At 35.7% G+C, this 17,315-nt stretch overlaps 2 protein-coding genes across 7 annotated transcripts; one reads left to right on the top strand and one right to left on the bottom strand.

The window, feature by feature from the left end:
- The first annotated feature begins 1,176 nt into the window (after positions 1 to 1,176).
- Positions 1,177 to 6,741, top strand: LOC140808620 (DEAD-box ATP-dependent RNA helicase 31-like). Of its 4 annotated transcripts, none has more exons than XM_073165740.1 (10): positions 1,177 to 2,615; positions 2,818 to 2,924; positions 3,332 to 3,387; positions 3,815 to 4,039; positions 4,517 to 4,723; positions 4,793 to 4,879; positions 4,965 to 5,057; positions 5,720 to 5,935; positions 6,185 to 6,324; positions 6,419 to 6,741. In XM_073165740.1, the coding sequence occupies exons 1-10, from the start codon at positions 1,306 to 1,308 to the stop codon at positions 6,498 to 6,500; spliced, it is 2,523 nt and encodes an 840-aa protein (XP_073021841.1). In that variant the 5' UTR covers positions 1,177 to 1,305; the 3' UTR covers positions 6,501 to 6,741. The 4 variants fall into 4 exon arrangements, with proteins under 4 accessions (XP_073021841.1, XP_073021843.1, XP_073021842.1 ...); XM_073165742.1 differs by having other exon boundaries at positions 6,394 to 6,741; XM_073165741.1 differs by having other exon boundaries at positions 1,178 to 2,615; positions 6,142 to 6,324; positions 6,419 to 6,556.
- Positions 6,742 to 8,281: 1,540 nt separating this feature from the next.
- LOC140810830 (uncharacterized) lies at positions 8,282 to 15,993 on the bottom strand. Of its 3 annotated transcripts, none has more exons than XM_073168727.1 (9): positions 15,033 to 15,993; positions 14,213 to 14,401; positions 13,527 to 13,619; positions 13,219 to 13,401; positions 13,031 to 13,133; positions 12,756 to 12,941; positions 9,892 to 12,350; positions 8,840 to 9,420; positions 8,282 to 8,717 (listed from the first exon to the last, which is right to left on the bottom strand). In XM_073168727.1, exons 1-9 carry the CDS (start codon positions 15,258 to 15,260, stop codon positions 8,657 to 8,659), a joined length of 4,083 nt encoding a protein of 1,360 aa, XP_073024828.1. In that variant the 5' UTR covers positions 15,261 to 15,993; the 3' UTR covers positions 8,282 to 8,656. The 3 variants fall into 3 exon arrangements, with proteins under 3 accessions (XP_073024828.1, XP_073024829.1, XP_073024827.1); XM_073168728.1 differs by having other exon boundaries at positions 8,282 to 8,721; positions 8,840 to 9,423; positions 15,033 to 15,992; XM_073168726.1 differs by having other exon boundaries at positions 8,840 to 9,423; positions 15,033 to 15,992.
- Positions 15,994 to 17,315: the final 1,322 nt, after the last annotated feature.

Raw genomic sequence — 17,315 nt, 5'->3', positions numbered from 1 at the left:
ATGAAAACATGGGGAGTTCTAAAAGATGACCAGCTGGAATACCTTGAGGAATGCAGGCTGAAAAGTTTGGTCGAGAAGCACTTTGAGTTTATTAGCTACCCAATCTCTCTTTGGGTGGAAAAGACTACAGAAAAGTAGTTCTCTGACTACAGGGATGAAGGAGGAAAAGAAAAAAACGGGCTACAAAGTTTGAATTGAAAAGAGAATAAAGCAATCCCGATTGTTTAAAAGCTCAATACGAATTGGGCTGGGGAGCTTGGCCCATCAATACAAGTCCAATTTACAGAAAAATGATTGTGGGCCTCTGTAAATGGATGAATTTGAATTAAGATAACTAACAAGCATTTTGGCCTAATGGGCCAATGCTTGCGGGGGGCAATTGTTTGGGCTAAAATAATTAAATTAGAAGCCCTCATTAAATTATAAAGCATGCATTAAATTATGAAGCCCAATTAAAAAAATAAGCCCATGATGAACTAATTCTTAATCGATTCAAAACTGGTCACTGAGCGCGGAAGAGGAAGCAGAACGTGGGAAGATAGGTAGAAATCGTGGCATAAATGAGAAAGCTCATGGGGGAGTGGAGAGAAACGGCACAACAGTGGGAAGAAAAAGACATCGGCAAGCACAGAAACAACTCTACAACAAACTCAACTCTACAGACAAATCTGCAAATACTCTCTGCAAAATTTTCAGTCTTTTATGCACTAGTTTTCAAGCGTTCCAATTATTTCTAGCATTCTAGATCTTATCGCTTTAGATTTCAGAAACTTTATTTTTTATATTTCTATGTCTTGTAAATTTCTACAGTTTATTGAAAATATAAACGATGTCAGAGATTTATTCCTCAAATTTCAATAGTTTTCTTCATTTTGGCGTTATAGTTGTTTTAGGAGATTAGAACCGACGGTCAAATTTAGAATTCACTTTCGTTTGTTTTTAGAAGTTAGATTTTTATCATTTTTACACAAATCGGTGCACTTTCGCACTTGACACGCCCGCAACACCAAATATTGTGCAAATAGTAATATTTCTCTATTTTTTATAAATAATATTTTAATTTTTATTTAAATATAAATCAAATTAATTATAAAAAACATCGTACAAAACATGTGTTGGGTTCGGTGTATTGTTGTATTAGTATTAATAAATGATTATGGAGCCAGACATAAAACGACGTCGACGTGACGGGTAGGGTTTAACATTGCATTTCATCGCTTGGAGTTAAACCCTCGCCTCATCAACAGGAAAACCATTGTGATAGTGGGAAAGATCTTTACTCTCTCGCCCATATTTGTGCGGATTATGCCAGTAAAGATTTTCCCTCTTCACCTGCGTTTCTTTCCCGGAGCCATGAAATCAGACCTGGTTCTTCCCAGACACTCCAGGGTCATACCCGTTTTCTCCCGAGTATTCCCTCACAAGCTGAAGTACTACACTCGCGGGGCCCCTAATGTAAAAACTCGCCTTTCACAAATTCAGGTTTTGAATGGAGGTCAATCTGGTGTTAGAAAGTTCACGACCCGTGCAAGTCAGGGGATGAAGGCATCAAAGAGTTTGATCGAGGATGAGAGCGAGCTCAGCGACTGGGTTAGTGGTGGGTTGAGTTCCAACTCGTTTAAGAAGACTCGAGTGTACACTGATAGTGAAAACGACGAGGATAAGAATGTAAATAATGAAGGTTACAGAAGTAGAGAAAGGGGTGGGAAGAGACAACGAGGGAGTGAATATGATAAAAACATTGACCGGAAGGAGGGGAGGAACGAGAGGAATTACACTAGTGGTTTGTTTGCCGGGGGAGGTAAAGGTAGTGATTCTAACAAATTCCTGGCGATGAAGGGAGGGAAGTTTGGGGGGACTTTGGAGGAGAAGAATATGAGGGATGGTCGTTTCTTTAGCGAGGGAGATGGTTTGGATTCAAGCGACAGACGGAGGACAGATGAGTTGTTCAGAGAGAAAAGGCCAGAAATGCGAAATGGGAGGGGAGGAGGGAGGTTTAGGGCGTTCGATGAGAAAAGAAAAGATAGTGATAGTCTGTTTGGCAGGGGAAGGGATTCAAAAGTGAGTCAAAGGTGTAGGAGTAATGAGGATGGAAGAGTGCTAGATACAGGTAATGGAAGGAGTGGAGGTGGTGATCGAGGGAATTTTGCTATGAGGAGAGAAGATAGAGTGCAAGATACAGGGAATGGAAGGAGTGGAGGTGGTGATCCTGAGAATTTTGCAATGAGGAGAGAAGGGAGAGTGCAAGGTACATGGAATGGAAGGAGTGGAGGTGGTGATCATGGGAATTTTGCAATGAGGAGAGAAGAGAGAGGGGCTGGAAGAAGGGGCATGGCTATTATGGATGACAAGGATGAAGAAGAAGAAGAAGAAGAAGAAGAAGAAGAAGAGGAAGAAGAAGAAGAAGAAGAGAAGGGCTATAGAAGTTTCAAGGAATTGCTTGATACTGATGGAGTGGATGATGAGGAGGATGACGATGACGAGAATGATGACACGGACTTGGCTGAGGAAAAGGATGGAGAACAAGATAATGGGTTATTTGACAAAGCAAGTGATTTTTCTGTGTTACAGCATAACTCACCTAGAAGAAGTGATTCATATCTAAGTGAAAGCCGGTAATTATAAAACTTCCACCTTGCATTGACTTGAATTACTGATAATTGGCTCCTGCACGTACAAGAGCATTCTGTCCAAAGTCGAAGTTTTTTTAGTGCTTGAAGGATTTGTTAATTTTATGTTTGAAGGATTTGTATGCCACGTGAGCTTCTGTTATTTTCTCGAATTCTTCAGTGACCTACTTATATGTATGTCATGTAGGTTTGATCAATGCTCCATCTCGCTTTTATCCCTTAAAGGAATTAAAGATGCAGGATTTGAAAAAATGACTCTGGTGCAGGAGTCAACACTTCCTGTCATTCTGAAAGGTACGCTTAGAAGCTCTTTAGTGTAGTCTGTGGTTGGATTAATGAACCCATGGTACATGTAAGCTTAGATGATTTACTTTAACTTCCTTGCTGTCCTCTTTATATCTGTTAAGTTGTTTATGATGGTTTGATAAAAGTAGAACTCTATTCCTATGAAAGAGGCAGTTTTGCATGGTGGATTCATTTAGCAGATGTGGACGAAAGATAGAAAATGTGGTAACGAGTAACGACCTTTAATTTCTTCTCTATATGCAGTTTGATTTTCAGTACTAGGGTTTATTTGATTGTTCTCACTAGCATAACTTCTTCCATTTTAACTTACTTTTTGTTATAGTCTGAATACCGGCGCTTTTTTTTATCTGTGTATTTTGTCTGGTGACAATTTACCACAATCAGTGTTTTTCTAGGTAAGGATGTGCTGGCCAAGGCAAAAACTGGCACCGGAAAAACTGTAGCATTTTTGGTAAAAGCCTTTGCCTTTTGCACTATGATTTCCACTTCTTGATGACTTCTGTTGTTACAAGAGTCTCTGACTTGTCAAAGGCTTGGACTTTGTCCTTTGTGTGTCTGTGATTTATCACAGCTCAAATGTAGTTTTCCTAGGAGCTACATTTTGAGTATCATCAGGATTTCTTGGTGTAAGGTGTAACTTTACCATTTTAAGGTATATGATTAAGAGCTTATGGTTAGACCATGTGGCCTCTTGCACCTGCACTCTGTATTTAATTGTCGAACATGATGCTATCTTTATGCATGGGCAGTCACTGACTCACCATAAAGCTCATTGTGGCATTTTGAAATTATTATTAGAATGTTAGATATTGGTCTATGGTGTAAGTAGAAGATGATGCAGTATGTGAGCATACTCATTTTTGTTATCTAAATTTCAGCTCCCGGCGATTGAAATAATTTTACAATCACCACCAATTACTCGTGATCAAAAGCGACCTCCGATATTCGTCCTCGTGATATGCCCTACTCGGGAGCTTGCAAGTCAGGCTGCTGGGGAGGCCAACACCCTGTTGAAGTATCATCCTTCAATTGGTGTTCAAGTTGTCATAGGAGGTACGAGGCTTGCTCTAGAACAAAAACGAATGCAAGGCAATCCTTGCCAGGTACTAGAATTTTCTACCTTATCGTTAGGGAATTCTCCCATTTGAGAGGGTTTCTGGCTTCTTATTGGAAAATGCAATATCATGTGTTGGAAATTCGAAATTTAGTCTGCATTGCACTGTGTTTGTCAGTATTCTGTGGTTATCTGATGTTCGGTATTTAGAGTACTAATCTGCTGGAGTTGATCTGTTTGCATGGATTCTTCTACTCAAGTTTGCCACTGTACTTTAGTTTTGTAAGGAAGCTCCAATCTCGGAGTGATGCACGTGTAATTGGCACAATGCCCAGTATGCCTTTGTTTCTGTTATTATATATGTTTATTTTTTAGATATCATGCTTTTTTGTTGAACTAGGTTATCTTCTGTGCAAACGAGATACTCAAAGCATGTGCAGCTTGTCAACATTCTAACCTGCTATTTTGAGTGCATAATATTTTTATTGTTGGTAATTGTTGTACTAAATTTATATCTTAAACCTAGATTCTTGTGGCTACGCCTGGAAGGCTTAGAGATCACGTAGAGAATACTGCTGGGTTTGCAACTCGGCTCATGGGTGTCAAGGTTTTGGTTCTCGACGAAGCTGATCATTTGTTAGATATGGGATTCCGCAAAGAAATTGAGAAAATTATAGCTGCTCTTCCAAAACAACGTCAAACACTACTGTTTTCTGCCACTATTCCACCAGAGGTAATTGTCTTTTTTTCCCCGCTGTGGTGCTGGTTTAGGGTTGGTATATTCTAAACATCAGTAATGCAGGTTCGACAAATATGCCATGTTGCTTTAAAAAGAGATCATGAATTTATTAACACTGTTCAAGAAGGGAGTGAAGATACACATGCACAGGTGGACTTATTCAACTTTTTTTTCTTTTATATCTTGCTACTTGTCCCTCAGAGCTTTACATTCGTCTTGATATTAATTCTTTCAGGTCCGACAAATGCATCTTGTTGCTCCTCTGGACAAGCATTTTTCACTTCTTTATGCTTTGCTGAAAGAGCATATCACTGATGTAAATTATAAGGTAACACATGGTTTATGCTGACTTTTTATGGTAATTTTGTTGAGTTCGACGAGCTTTAATCGTTTCTTTATGCTTTTCTGAAAAAGCATATCCCTGATGATGTATGTAGTTAGGTACACAAGAGTTGCTTAAATACTACATGACAGTTTCATTGAGCATTCTAGGATATTTTAGTTACTTATAACCTGAATCTTTAGAAATCTTGTCAAGGCATGATGTTAATTGAGCGAAAGGGAAAATGCCCTTCTGCTTGTTTGAAAATTTCTGGGAGCAAAAGGAAATACTCTGTGACAGTCTAAAACCAGCAAAGTCTCACGAGACTCAAGACAAATTGCCAATGTTGTTGGACTGTAAATTGAACTATCGAGAAATGACACAGACATATGCTCAATGGAACTAAGCAGAGAAGATTTGGAGGATTTGTGTTACTAGACAAATTAGACGAAGAAACTTAATCAACTATTTATAATTTTCATTGTTTTCAGTGTTGATCTTTTATTCCATTTTATATTATGCGCCCCCACGCCCAAACCACCACCACCCCCCCCCCCCCCCCCCCCCCCGAGTTGTAAATTTTATTTCATTTATCACAATAGCATTCATTAGTCTAATAATTTCTTTGTCTGCATGATGATCATGGCATGCTTCCTCATGTGCCATAGATTCTTGTTTTTTGCACAACTGCCATGGTAACGAGGCTTGTTGCTGAGCTTCTTGGTGAGCTTAGCTTGAATGTCCGGGAAATTCATTCTCGAAAACCTCAAAGTTACAGAACTAGAATCTCTGATGAATTTCGGAAATCAAAGGGTCTTATCTTGGTGACATCTGATGTGTCTGCACGCGGAGTAGATTACCCAGATGTAACTCTTGTCGTACAGGTTATTCAATTTGACCTGCATTTACCAATCATTTAATGTTTATTAAGAAAATTATTTTCTCTTGCTGAACAAGATCACCTTGTGTTCTTTAGAATTCAATAATCTGGAACTTATAATGTGTTAATTGCACCTAACTTTACAAGTGAGCTTGAGCTGGTTTTTTGCACACTTGAACTTTGTAGAAGCGACTTATTTTTTGTATTTAGATGGGAGTTCCAGCTGACAGACAGCAGTATATACACCGATTAGGTCGAACTGGGCGAAAGGGAAAAGAAGGAGAAGGTGTTTTGTTATTGGCTCCTTGGGAGGAGTTCTTTTTGTCCGATGTTAAGGACTTGCCAATATCTAAGGCATCTGAACCATTGGTTGATCCAGACACCAGAAAAAAGGTAAACACTGTCTTCATCTTTTTTAGAAAAGCTCATTTGAGAGACAAATCTGGTTCCTTATTTTCACAGGTCGAACGTGCATTATCCCATGTAGAAATGAAGAACAAAGAAGCAGCATATCAAGCGTGGCTTGGTTATTACAACTCAAACAAAAATGTTGGTCGAGACAAATATAGACTCGTACAGCTAGCAAATGAGTTTAGTCGAAGCATGGGGCTCGACAACCCTCCAGCCCTTCCTAGGCCGATCCTTGGCAAAATGGGACTCAAGAATATACCTGGATTGCGCTCGAAGTAATCGATAATGTCATGTTCCGCCAATCCGCCCTACAAATTCTGTTATACAATAGAGAGAGGGTGACGCCAACCAGTTTTAAAAAGGTACGTTAATTGCAGAGATTTGATAAAAAAATTTAAATAACAAATTTTGTGTAGTCAATAGATTTCTACTTAGTTTTGTAGAATATCACCGATTTCCAAAAATTTCACATAATTTTGTAAAATTTATTTTGCTGGATTTTTATCTGACATTTGGAAACTTTTCATTGAATCTTATTCATTTTGTAATTTAGGATTGTGATTTTTTGAATTATTTTGAATTAACGGTTGAATGTGAGTAATTTTTATTTATTTTAAATATTTTTATCTAAAAATATAGATATTTGTATTCATTTCATTTATGAAATACGATAAATAATTCAGTACTAAATTTAATGCCACCAAATTTAAATTATTCAAGTCAATTCAACAAATTTATTTAATTAATTACTATTATTAAAAATACGTAACTATAATTTGTAATGTTAATAAATAATAATTCCTAAAATAATTTCATTTAAGTAAATTTCTATATGGAAAATATATCATTTTTTAAAAAAATATGTAAAAAAAAAGACAATTGTTTATACTTAAAAATAAAAATAAATATATTAAATTATTTATAATTAGTGTAATTTTTGAAAATTTTAATATATTTAATTTCATATGATTATATTTATATTTATGCGTTCATGGATTTTTAAATATACATCAATCACACATTATATATATTCAAGTGAATAATATTTTTTATTCACTATTATATGTATGAATTTTGAGTCATAATCAAAATTAAAATACATATTAACTAAAATTATATAAAAAAAAATTAAACATCAAGTGTTATATTATAATTAATAAAAATCTAAAATTTACTTATTAAACATTATTATGATTATTAAACAATAAATTCTTGTTAAAATTTTAATAAATATAATTTAAATTTTGTGATGTTTTGTAATCAAAACTCGAAAAATAAATGAACGATATTAATAATTTTAATATTAAACTATTGTTCGTATAAAAAATATATTTTTAAAAAGTTTAGAGAAAATGAATAACATATGGATGAAAAAAAAAATATGAATTGATTAGTATTTGTATTGATATTATTTTTAATGGAAATGAAATGAAGTGTGAGTTGAGACATTTCTCCATTAAATGTTCATCTAAATTTTTAGATTAAATAAAAAACAATTTGTGATATTTTATAGTTTACCTTAGACTTTAATTCTTGTATTTGATAGAATCTGCATAGAGTTATTAAATTTTTTTTGATCTTTTGAATACTTTTGGACTTTTGTATAGTTTATATTATAAAAGTAAAGTTTAAATATGACATTACTTTTACTTTACAAAAATTTATAAAAGTACACTAATTGTGTAATTCATTGATTAATTAAGAAATGCAAGTCAATATTCATAGACTATGGACGGCAAGGATTTTGAATCTTTTTCCTTTTTTTTCGTTTCGAAAAATAACGTTTCATTTTAAGGCAGACATAGTTCTATTAAGTTATGTACATGACAAAAAAAAAACATTGGAAGTATACACAGAATATTCCCAGGAGCCAGCTGCAACTCGGTCCATTTCTTGTGCAGTATTGAGGGGCAACTTGCACGGAATTACAATATATAGGTCATCTAAAATTTTGTGACTCCATTCTTATGGGGCAGTTTTAACATCTTGATAAGAATCAACTGATGATAATAGTACAAAGAGATTGCATATTTCCAAGTGCTAAGAAAACCTGCCGCAAAAAGCAATTCTAAATGACAATTATATTAAGATCTAATTCTAGTTTGATAGAATTACAATATGTTGGACCTGAGACAGTAATAAAAGGCAAAAAAATCCGAGCAACTCCTACTACTTACTTCCTTTGATGCTTCCAGGTTTCAGAATGCATGTTGGTGACTGGTAAGAGATTGGCTTAGCTATTTTACATACATGTAATGAATAGCGTGATAATTCTTGGGCCGGTTCTACTGGGAAGGAAGTGGTCCGTTCAGCCTTAATTTTCATTCTTCAAAACATTGTTAACATGGGCCATTGATCTGGGAAAATTCTCACATCTTCCTGGAAAAACATAGAAACATGTCCGTCACATATCATTCAAATAAGAGAGGAATTTTTTTTGAAAAACATAAAAACAAGTCAGTTATATGCTACAGATGATTTTGGTTCGTGGCAATACCTGTGATGATGAGGGGATGATGGTTGATCAGGTGATGGCCTGTGTTCGGGGCCCCCATTAAGTCTATTGTCCATCCTGGCTCGACTTCCCTCATTTCGTTGTAATTGATCGTTTACACCAGGAAAAGCTACTGGACCCAAAGAACCAAACTCAAGTGGTTCAACATGAGAACTATAGCTGGCATTGTGATCAAATGGATACAGCATCACCATTGGTGGAACAGAAGGTCCATTAGAAACGCCATTGCGATTCGTGGCTGACATGGGATTCATGCTGTAAGCCACACTTTGTGGGCCATTCTGATTAGAATTTGAGTGCAAAGGGCCATTCTGCGACTGGTAAGAAGGGATCGACTCGTGCCTATATGTGTTCCATGACCGCTCAGCACGACTCTCACTAGGAGCCAACCTATCGGTTCTTGTGTTTGATTTATCAGCTTGACTGCGATTGTGACTGCGTGTAGCAGCTCGTGATTTTGAATTAGCATTCCAATTACCTTCTCTGTCACCATAATTATCATTCCTGTCATGGTTGTAATTTCCCCTTCTGCTACCAGATGAATGCCGCTCCCTGACAGAAAGCTTCTGAAGCAACGAGATAAATGTTAAAAGTATATTTGGAAAATCATTTTGAAGTAACTTTGCAGCCAAAGCCAAACAAGGGCATATAGCAAACATAAGGGCATGCTTCTAAATTTGAGAACAAGACAAGCTATGCTAGTAAATCCAAATCCTAAAATTGGTTAATTACACCCACTATTTAAAGCAACTAATCAAACAAGGACAAATGTCATGGCAAGCACTCCGCCAACGTATGTTAATTTGTTCATCCTCTCCGTATTCCCATTACTTTGATGTTTGAGTAGAATGACAGGTTCTAATACTTTCCAAATTTTCTTGCACACGAGGTGCTGACTATTTCACATGGACACGTCAAAGCTACAGAATTATAAAACTAATTGTGTTTTTGTCGGTTGCATCATTCACCGCAGGCTGGCAAAAAAATAGACAAATATACAAAAGCAAACAAACAAACATCACAAGCATTCTTACTGGATTAGGCAGGTAAGTTCCAGTCCCACTGCGATATCTTGGCATATCATCCATGTAACGTTGATATACATGGGGAGGTCTACTGGAAACTGAGTGAAGTGGTGCTATAGGAACCAGACGGTGACCATAACTAGTCATAAGTTGAGAGAAGATGTTTGTGTTGGTTGAATGCGTTCTGCCAGTGTTATCATAAGGAAACACACCCTGAAGATAGACAGGAGGGACCATCACTGGTGAAGGATAGACCAATGGAGCATGGTATCTTGGATTTTGACAGAATCTTCCAACCTGTAAATTTTGCCAATGGCTAGCAAAGTCACTATTAAGAATATCAGACTTTTGCCCATCAGAAGTATCCGTAATAGTCTCTCCTCTCAAAGAACTACAGGAGTTGAAATCCTCTAAATGATCAAATTCCTCAGAAATACAGTTCTGCATTGATTCGCTCTGATTTAAAGTTTCATCTCCTCCAAAATGGCCACTTGATGCATCAGAAGTACCTGTCTCAGAGGGAATATTATATAGTGGAAGCATTGTCAAAAATGGGATTGGCGGACCAGTAGGATAGAAGGTAATCAACCCAGAATTATCATTTATCCCCTGCCTCGACCCATTACCTATGAGCATTGGAGCAAAGGGCATCATCGAGTCAGATCCACTAGTTTGAGCAAGTTCCAAGCCAGACAGATGATGCCTTGGAATCTGTAAAGAAGAATCTTGCTCAGATCCTGGGTTCCTTTCTACAATTTCACTCTCCAAATTTAACAAGGCACCCCACTCCCGCACATCATCCTCAGCCTGATTAGGTATATGCTCAGACATATTCTTGCCTTTCCCATGGCTGACAGATTGATCTGTAGAAAATACTTTCTTTCCCCGTTTTTCTTTTGTGGATCTAGGAGTCTTCACTGATGATCCATCCCAGGAGCTTTCTGAAGAAGTTCTACTTCTCAAAGAATTGCTATGAGTTGCTGACGAGAACCTAGAACTTGCTGATCTTTCTTCTGCATAAACCTCACTATTTCTAATATCGTGATTATCGAAACTATCACTATTTTCCAGCACTGATCCACATTTTCCCCTCGCATGCTTATTCTGAACTCTTGTAGCACCACTTATTCGAAATGGAGGAATATATTTTAAACCAGACGACACCTCTGGTGGTTTATCATCAGATTGTATTGAGTCAAAATTTTTGCTCTCGGGTTCATAATTGCCAGAGGAACCAATATCTTGCTCGTGCCAGGTATCATTATTGTCTTCTCTGGAGTTCATTTCTACCGAACCAAAATTTTCAATGCTTTGTTCAACAGAATCTTCAGATGGTAACCTCAGTTCGACACCAGGAAAATAAGGGGTCATTTGAGGTGAAACTAATCCATGAGCAAATTGCATATTTGAAAAAGATGGATCCATAAAAGGAAAATTAGAAGGAGCAAATCCAGGCATATTTCTTTCAGTGTATCCCATTGAGGCAAGATAGGATGGATGGATTTGGAAAGGTACATGAGGTGATGTTAGATTTAATGGAAGATGAACTTGGCCGTTGAAACCTTGAAGTGAAGCAGATGTCATCATGTTCACTATATCTTGTTCTTCCTGGTGCATCACCTGGGCAGTGGGGGTGGATGAAAAACCCTCATCCAATGAATCTAAACCAAAATCTCGGTTGTGACTATTTGAATTGCTGTTGGAGTCAGCTGTAGAATCCAGAGTTGGCTGGGCTGGAACATGCCTCACAGACGGAGTGTCATCATTGGAAGAACGACTTTTAGGCCTCGCCAAACTTTCAGATCCAATATTCTTTGTCCTATTACAATTATCAAGCCAAACAGAAGGGGTATGAGAATTGGCAGTTTCTGCTTGTACATTGTGACACACCTGAGATGACACATCACCATATGCATCAGTCAGCTCAGGACTAGAGCGTGTTCTGGCAAAAAGAAACCGTCCCTGGTTGTCATTAGTCAAATTATTGGTTTTCAGGTCCTTTTCAGCTTTAATATTAATTGCGGCCTGATCAAAAGTGGGGTCTCTTCCAATTCGATCAGTACTTTGTAAGCTGTTCAAACTGATTTGACTTTTTAAGCTTTGTGTGTGAGAAGCTGCAGAAAACTCACTCGGTGGTATCATTGAAGAAGAAATTTTAAAATTTTCACAGGAAACACCACGGGAATTTCCCTGCTTCTCTGTCTCAAGGAAAGACTTTTCATGAATCCTTTTCACACTGAAAATATTCTTAGACTTGTCAAAATCAAAGAAGCCATCTGGATTTGATAATTTCAAGCGCCATGAATCAGCCCCAGGCGCATCAGGCCGATGACCACTGCCATGCCTTTCCCATGTATTCATAAAGAACTGATTTACTTCATAAACTAAATTCTCTTTGGGGCATTCGAGTAGTCTAGCCAATCTTTTAGCTCCATAGGCAAATGCACTTCTTATCCTAAAAGAGTTACCTGAGAAAGAAAAGAAATAAATTCATAATTCATAACCACAGAAAAATCTGAGAATGAAATCTCAATACATTTCCAATGTTATGCAGGAAAAAACTGGATCTCGCACAATGCAATGAGAACTAGCGATGGTTGAAAGCATACAAAATAAGATGGTGATTTCAAGGTGGATAAAATTAATGAATTAGCTAAATGAAAAACAAACTCCACAGGACAACACACAAAATCTAAAACCCTTCTAGCACCAAAGAACAAGCCTCTGCATGCCAAAAGATTTCACTAATCATAAGATAACTACAAAATAACAGCAGACCAAGGCAGGAAAACCAAATAGAATTACTAGATAGAATGATTGTCGGTAAGTGTGACCAAACAAAGATGGAAAAACACAAATGTAACAATACTAACCTTTACTAACACTACGCCCAAGATTGTTGTTCACGCGCAAAGGATCAACTACATTAATATGTTTGGAAACAAATGGTTGTCCATTATTTTCCTGGCCACCAGGGAATACAGCATAAACAGAGCTACAAGCATCAAGAAACAACTTGCTGAGTAGCAATTCTCCGCTGTCCTTCCGAGGAGATTCAGCTGTAAAATTGGGGAAATTATACCTGCAATCAGGAAACACCAGAATATATAGATATAAGCATAACCTGACAATTCAGAGAACTTAATACCAGTTACATCAGGTAGTGAACTAATTGGTACAGGTCCCCATAAGCTAACACAAAAACTGTCCCAGTCAAAGTTGCTGAAGAATTCCAGAAAACGATAAAGAACCTGCAAGTTTACATAACTTGCTTCAGAAGAACACTCGAAAGAAGAAAACAAAATTAGAAAGAGATATATGTAAGAGTGAAGTAACCTCAAGTGGTCCATGAAAAGAATTGTTGAACACATGAAAAATGTAAAGAACTAAGGTCTCCAGAGCATAAGTAGATATAAGTCCATGATGAGCACCCAATATACGGCTTTCATAATAGCACCAGGCCTTGATCAATATTATGCTACGCTTGAACAGATGATTCTGATTTATCAGGTTATCAACCTGTAAATAAAAACCGCAAGTTTTCTTTAGAAAGCTATTTTTTAGCAGTCAAAATTGATGAAATCATCAGAAGACATATTCTGAAACATTTTCATTAGATAAAAACTTGATTCAAAGCCTCTCACCTCGTCGAGAAAGCATAGTGTACATAACCCACCAACTTGATTAAAAGATATGTCCACCACAATATTTTCCACAAGACATTTAATTATCTTCACCTGACATATATAATCATAGTATCATACAACAACAAAATGAAAATGAAGCAGTTGAAATAGCAACAATCCACTCATCTATAGGCTCTAAGAAACTAATTTGGGACAAACTTAAACGTAAAAGGTGGACTGCAATTAATTACAATATTGAAGATAATATTCAATAAACAAATGCTCATTCACAAATAAGGTTTCTACTATGCTTGGACAACTAACAAACAACTAACAGCACGCAAAGTCACTGCATATGACTACTGTAAGTCCGCAGTATGATTTTACATGGAAAGCAAGATATGTTAAGATGGGATAATTTAGCAAGAGAAGCTATAGATTTTTATTTGGAGAGATTGACAGAATAATTTACAGAAGGTTGATAAAACCAATGTCTTAGGATCCCATCTAGGACCCCATCTGACAAAAAGAGTATATGACAACTACAAAGGGCGTGTATTAAAATACAGCAAATTGGAAATTGACTTTTTGAACCAGTAGGTGGCGGCTTCATGTTGCTAAAAATAGATTACAAGGACAGCAAAAGATTTATTTTGAACGAAATGGAGCTGAAAAATCAAAGACATAAATAAAATAAGACATACTTCTGCTTGGATGTATTGAACCTCCTTCACATGAAACTCAGCATTCTCGTTTTTCTCCTCATTCTCTAACATGTCACGCACCTGATTGGCCCATGTATCTTTTAAAACTTGATCATGGCTAAAAGCCGTCAAATCGATGTCTCCATCAGGTAGATAAGTCTTCAAAGGAACAGAGCCAAATGTACAGACCTGTGGTCATGTAAAGAGCGTCAAATAACTAAATCAACAAGATTAAGAGGATCTATCAACAATACAATTGAAAGGAAACGTTGTTCTAAGAATATAGGCTCATCAACAAAAAAATACCAATCAGCTGCCCTGAGAGATAATAGGCAATCATCTCTGAACTTCATAATAAGTGATACAAGTAACCAGCCATTCAACCATAAAGGATTATTATCTTTCCCATCTCACAGAAGCCACTAAGTATTATAACCCCCTCAAATTAAGTTTTTGTGTCTCACGCAACTTTCACAGATTCACTTCTACTGATGTAGTGTTTGAGTCATTAGATGTGCATTGTAGTAATTGAAATTTAATAGCACATAATGTCAACTCCACCAAAGATAATTTTACATCATGAACCCCAAGTATATCAATCAATATATCACCGAGTATATAATATTGTTGAACTATCATGAAAACTTCTAAGTTAAATAAGTCTAATCCAAAAAATATACCAAATAGAAATGTTTCCATCTTTATGAAAATTCAAAAGCCACCATTTAAAGCATCCACTTCGTAAAGCGATCATTTAAAAATCATCATCCACCCGCAAGTCGCAATATTACAAGAAAACATCTAGAATCGTTCTAAACACCTGGCAGGGAAAACACTTCATAATGAGTCGCTGCACGTAATCAGCAACAGCATTCCTGCGCTCCTCAGACAGCTGATTGGGCTGAATGCAAGCAATGAGCTCTGCAGTTCTCTCCTCTACTTTCAGCCACCGTTCAGTGTCGAGTGCCATCATTATTGGGGCGGCACCAGGCAAAAGCCCATTCGGCAACGGCCCACCTGGCTCAGACCATCCCTCATTTTCTCCCATAAACTACAACCTTTCTCTACACGGTAGCTTATAGCATAAAAAAACCAAATAAATTCCTTCTCGCAACGGAAGAAGAAAACCAGCTTTCCCTCAGAACAGCCTATACAAACACAGATTGCGATCCCCAGAAAGTAGGACAATGGGAATATAAAAAAAAATCCATATGAAGGAAAACAAGAGTAAAGACGTCAACTTTGAAACAATGCACTCTAAACAATCACAAGTGTGTGATAATAATACCAGTTAACACTAATTTTCCATGTTTCAACGTAGAACTTCTAACGCCCTCAAAATATTAACTAAAAACACACCCCAGCTAACAAATCGTTGATCAACTAATATGAAACAAAACCCTAATTGAAACTACGAAAAATGGGCTGCATTGAAAACAAAATCATATAATACTTGAACAGAAACAGTCGATTCGCCTTTTGCACAAATCAAAATACTGCAGAGGCAAGGGAAGAAAATAAAAGATCGTCCAGAAATAGAATGACGCAGATAAGGCGTTGGTTTTTATCCTTTGTAATATTGATTGTCGGAGCTTATAATAACAAAAATCAACTCTTTGGTGTGGGAATTCGGGGTGCTGATTGGGTGTTTGAGAAAACTGGGAAATTAGGGGAAATTTGAAACTTGTTTGAAATTTCGAGGAATTTGGTTTGATTCGGTTTTGATTTAACTAAAATGAATGCGTGTGTGTTTACTGTGTGTATGGAAATAGGGAAATAAACTGGGTAAAATGATGATAGAGGAATATCAACACAAGGAAGAGAGATAAGTCAGTTTAATTATTTTCAAAGGCATAGTTTGATACAAATGATAGGATAAATATGTGATATATAATATAATTATAAGTTAAGGATAAATAAGATGTATGATATTATATTTAATATTGGGTATGATTTTAATAAGAGTGATTAAATTTATATATTAGATTGTAATGACAAAATTAATCTTATCATAATAAATTTTATAATATCAAAGTTGCTGCTTGAGTTCATATTTTCTATCTGTTCATGTGTCGATAATACTTGCATGATTTATTTATTTTTACCTAATTTTATATATTATATAATATGATAATTGAGTCCTTGATTTTTTTGATTCAAGTCAAATATCAATTTTTAAGGTTAATCGAGTGATACTAATAATTTTATTGAGATTTATAAAAATTATTTATATAATTATTTAGAATTCATTTATATAATTATCATATTATATAATATATAATAATAAATTAAATATTTATTTGATTTTAATTTCTACCTACTAGCATAGATTTATAAAAAATCATTTATTAATTGAGGGTAATTAAGTCATTTGTAGTTATTTTATCTTTAAATTAAAATTATCACACCTAGGGATATTTTATGCTTCTAAAAAATTATTTATTAAGGGCCTGTGATATTATCACGAGCTTTTTAAAAATGTACCAAACATGTGATAAGAATAATTATTTATCAATCCCTCTCTTATCTCATGTACCAAACTATGCCCAAAAGAATTAATTCGCTGTTATTGGATACTTCACTGGTTTTATTTATTTACTAATCACGTAGTATCAATACTATATTACATGTAAAATACTCATATACTATTATTTTTTTTATAACAAATTTTGAAAATCAACTAGAGTATATTAAAATTGCATTTTAAATTATTAAAATAATCATGTCATCCACATAATTGTTGAAATTATTTATAAAATAAAAATTGTTTTTTTTCTTAGTAAAGATCTAAAAATACAAATTAGATATGAACAAAATTTGCTTTAGTTATAGTTAGAAAAAGTAATATTTTCAACCTATTATTATGTTCTTGTATATTAATCATGTGTGTACATACATAATCTGCATGCCGCGGTTAACAATTCAAAAATATTATTAAGAAGAAATTTCTTTTAATCAAATTACTTCTTATACTTTTTTGGCCTTAAGTTCCAAAAAAAACCCGAGTCGGAGTCGCCATATTCTAACAGTGTGGACTTCCTTTTGAGATCGAACTTGTAGCTTAGTTGGTTCGTACTCGAAAATTATGAAACAACTGTTCGGA

This window comes from Primulina eburnea, chromosome 13 (assembly GCF_022965805.1).
Source record: "Primulina eburnea isolate SZY01 chromosome 13, ASM2296580v1, whole genome shotgun sequence".
Taxonomy (NCBI): Eukaryota; Viridiplantae; Streptophyta; class Magnoliopsida; order Lamiales; family Gesneriaceae; genus Primulina; species Primulina eburnea.
This window is presented reverse-complemented; position numbering and strand designations above follow the sequence as displayed.

What these genes read in the sequence shown, in the direction of transcription:
- LOC140810830 (XM_073168726.1), bottom strand. Translation starts at nt 15,260, where the DNA reads ATGGGAGAAAATGAGGGATGGTCTGAGCCAGGTGGGCCGTTGCCGAAT. An exon ending in TGAAGTGTTTTCCCTGCCAG is followed by an intron (nt 14,402 to 15,032) that starts GTGTTTAGAACG and finishes ACATGACCACAG; the next exon opens with GTCTGTACATTTGGCTCTGT. An exon ending in CTTTTCATGGACCACTTGAG is followed by an intron (nt 13,134 to 13,218) that starts GTTACTTCACTC and finishes GTAAACTTGCAG; the next exon opens with GTTCTTTATCGTTTTCTGGA.
- LOC140808620 (XM_073165739.1), top strand. Translation starts at nt 1,306, where the DNA reads ATGCCAGTAAAGATTTTCCCTCTTCACCTGCGTTTCTTTCCCGGAGCC. An exon ending in GAAAAACTGTAGCATTTTTG is followed by an intron (nt 3,388 to 3,814) that starts GTAAAAGCCTTT and finishes TCTAAATTTCAG; the next exon opens with CTCCCGGCGATTGAAATAAT. An exon ending in TGCAAGGCAATCCTTGCCAG is followed by an intron (nt 4,040 to 4,516) that starts GTACTAGAATTT and finishes TCTTAAACCTAG; the next exon opens with ATTCTTGTGGCTACGCCTGG.